This window comes from Perkinsus marinus (genome assembly GCF_000006405.1).
Source record: "Perkinsus marinus ATCC 50983 genomic scaffold scf_1104296965864, whole genome shotgun sequence".
Taxonomy (NCBI): Eukaryota; Perkinsozoa; order Perkinsida; family Perkinsidae; genus Perkinsus; species Perkinsus marinus.
Window position 1 is genome coordinate 74,261 of NW_003204184.1, and position 2,780 is coordinate 77,040.

Here is a 2,780-nt window from a genome sequence, read left to right on the forward strand (position 1 = left end):
CCTCTTGTGAGTTCTATATGGCCTATGCTGATTACAACGATCTCATGAACATGACCGAGGAAATGATCTCTGGAATGGTAAGTCGACTACAGTTGCTCGCCGAGTAGCTTGTGTTATTCAGGTTAAGTCCATCTTTGGCACCTACAAGGTCACCTTCCATCCTGAAGGCCCTGAGGGTCCTGCCAAGGAGATTGACTTCTCTCCCCCATGGAAGAGAGTACGGCATGCCCTTGTATATTCAATGGCTTGATGGTTACTCTATAGGTCTCCATGGTTGAAGAGATCGAGCGTCAATCCGGTGTATCGCTTAATCATGATTTCGCCGCTGAGGAGGCTCGTCAGCAGCTGGACGAGCTGGCTACCAAGTTTGATGTGGAATGCCCTGCTCCCAGGACTTCTGCTCGTCTTCTCGACAAGCTCTGTGGCTTCTTCATTGAGGTGAGTGGTGCTAGGGGTATCTAGCAGTATCAATCTTCGGCTGAAAGTTTCACCGTCTTGAGTATCTATATTTGGAGTACAAAATTTTATCCTGCTCGCTTTTCAGGACAAGATAGTGAGTCCCACTTTCGTCACAGAGCATCCCCAGATCATGTCCCCTCTAGCCAAGTGGCACCGCTCCAAGCCCGGCCTCACTGAGAGGTAATGCATATGAGTACGATGGTATGTATTGATGTTCAGGTTTGAGGGTTTCGTAATGGGTAAGGAGATATGCAATGCATATACGGAGTTGAACGACCCTGTAAAGCAGCTCGCTTGCTTCACCGCCCAGGCCCAGGCTAAGGCTGCGGTAACTGCATACAACAACCTTCCGGAACGGTCGGCATCTGGTTTTTCTCTTAGGGAGATGACGAGGCGTGTGATGTTGATAACGGCTTCGTTACAGCGTTGGAGTATGGTCTTCCCCCCACCGGTGGCTGGGGTCTCGGTGTGGATAGGTAGTACTATCTCATAGCTGAGCTTATGGAGCCTTTATGTTGCTTGATAGGCTCTGCATGTTCCTCACTGATAACATCAACATCAAGGAGGTTATCCTCTATCCCGCTATGAAGCCTATCGTGAACAAGCCTGCTGAGGATGAGCAGAAGGAGGAGTAATAAGAAGCATGTTTATAGCGAGTAAGTTCACTGCAAGCCCAGCTGAATAATGAGTCTGGTCATCATTCCCAGTTCACAGTACTACGTCGATTGATAGGCAGATGGCTGTTAAAGGAATTTTCTGTCTGTTTCTGTTTTAACAAGACAATTGATGCCTCTGTTCGATAGCCATACTATCCACATTCGCTTCTTGAGCTCTTGAGTTGCTAGTAGTAGTAACGGTGGCCGAAGGGGGTTTGCTTAGTTGATAAGATTGGGGGTCTCTCGATTTTGGTGATGAATTTTCAACTTGGCCCACAAAAGACTTCAGGCCACTTCGCTACACTCTCATTAAAGAAAAGCAAACCTAAAGCGAAGGCGCGACCGCAGCCAACTACAGCAGTGAATGTAATATGGTCGGTGTAGTATCATCGTTCGAATCTTCATCGACTAGGCGTTATTTGCGGAGTCCATGCAAGAGGAAGAGCGCTCTTCGGGATCTGGGTTACCGGGGCAAAGTCTTCCCTTGATCTCGACACAGGCTTCGGTAGGCTGGTAGACTCCGTATAGGAGGAATATACTCATTGATTATAGAAGCTTATATACGAATTCGGGTAGGAGTGCTCAAAGTCCAACATGGATCTCCCGGAATTTCTTCAGAATTTCCATTCTGTCCCCAACACGTGCATATTTTCCCACTGAGTTTGCGCGACTCGGCCTATCAAACGTGGCTGCTGCAGATCATGCTCGAGGGGTAATTATCGCTCGCTTCAGTTGTCCAAGATAGAGAAGACGGAGATCAGCAACATGGCAGCCGCTGGTGTATTCGACTACGATCAGGAGCAAGGTGATGAAGATGAGGTCTCCAGTCTCGACAGCGGCTCGAGTGAACGGCTTCGGCGGGAACGACCAAAAGAGAGTAGTATCCCTCCTCAAGAACGCATGGGGAATTACCTGTGGTGTGGTTATTAGAGCCGCTATCGCCAACGAAGGCCCTTAACCGACCAGGGCTTGTCCACGTGACCAAGGAAGGAGCGCTACATGCCCAGGATGCTTTCAAGAACAAGCACTCTAAGCATATGGATCATGTAGGATTGATGGTAGGGAGCGTGTGTGGCGATACTCTTGAGAGTAGATACTTTTGACGGCTGATCATAGAGCGAAGGAGACGGACCTGATAAAAATGAAATTCAACCGGAAGGAACGGGAGAAGGCCAAGGATGAGATTGGTGACGAAGGAGAGGCCTTTGTCACCGGGGCTTACATCAAGAAGCAAGAGGAACTGAAAAGGTAACAGCAAGGCCCTCTGGGGTCTCTAGGGCCCTACAGTGGACATTGTATGCAGGTTTGAGGAGCGCTTGAAAGAGGAGAGCAAAGAACAAGAGGGAGAGAAAAGGAGTAGTCAGAACTTCCTTCGTAATCTCCTGTCGAGTGTAATAGCGGAGCGATGCTGTTCCGAGGGTACTACATGATAGTCTCTAGGGCCGCTTCGCTCGATCCAATGCCAATGAGGCTGATCGGGAGAGAGCCGACGAGAAGGACCAAGAGAAGGCCGAGGCTTTGGACGACAAGCAGCAGGTGGGCCTCGTATATGATCCTCAGAGGAGCTCTCTAACCCGCAGGTTGATGAAAAGGAGGAGAAGAAGGAAGGGGTACTCAAGGAGGTTGAGGATAGTGATGGAGTCAAGCTGGACGCCATTCCGAAGG

The 2,780-nt window shown here is 49.4% G+C and overlaps 2 protein-coding genes across 2 annotated transcripts in view; both read left to right on the forward strand.

The window, feature by feature from the left end:
- Pmar_PMAR008972 (Lysyl-tRNA synthetase, putative) overlaps positions 1–1,279 on the forward strand; it is a gene marked incomplete at its 5' end in the record, with an annotated part of 2,017 nt that extends 738 nt beyond the window's left edge. Inside the window, 8 exons of the mRNA XM_002769426.1 lie at positions 12–77; positions 122–217; positions 265–438; positions 545–639; positions 679–787; positions 841–935; positions 986–1,115; positions 1,167–1,279. Of these exons, the coding sequence (XP_002769472.1) occupies positions 12–77; positions 122–217; positions 265–438; positions 545–639; positions 679–787; positions 841–935; positions 986–1,094 (744 nt within the window). The 3' untranslated portion in view covers positions 1,095–1,115; positions 1,167–1,279. The remainder of the gene's footprint in view (positions 1–11; positions 78–121; positions 218–264; positions 439–544; positions 640–678; positions 788–840; positions 936–985; positions 1,116–1,166) is intronic.
- A 266-nt stretch (positions 1,280–1,545) lies between these two features.
- The window catches only part of Pmar_PMAR008973 (hypothetical protein), a gene marked incomplete at both ends in the record, with an annotated part of 3,977 nt that continues 2,742 nt past the window's right edge, over positions 1,546–2,780 (forward strand). Inside the window, 7 exons of the mRNA XM_002769427.1 lie at positions 1,546–1,620; positions 1,848–1,992; positions 2,046–2,161; positions 2,209–2,363; positions 2,419–2,506; positions 2,556–2,651; positions 2,696–2,747. Coding sequence (XP_002769473.1) covers positions 1,546–1,620; positions 1,848–1,992; positions 2,046–2,161; positions 2,209–2,363; positions 2,419–2,506; positions 2,556–2,651; positions 2,696–2,747 — 727 coding nt within the window. The remainder of the gene's footprint in view (positions 1,621–1,847; positions 1,993–2,045; positions 2,162–2,208; positions 2,364–2,418; positions 2,507–2,555; positions 2,652–2,695; positions 2,748–2,780) is intronic.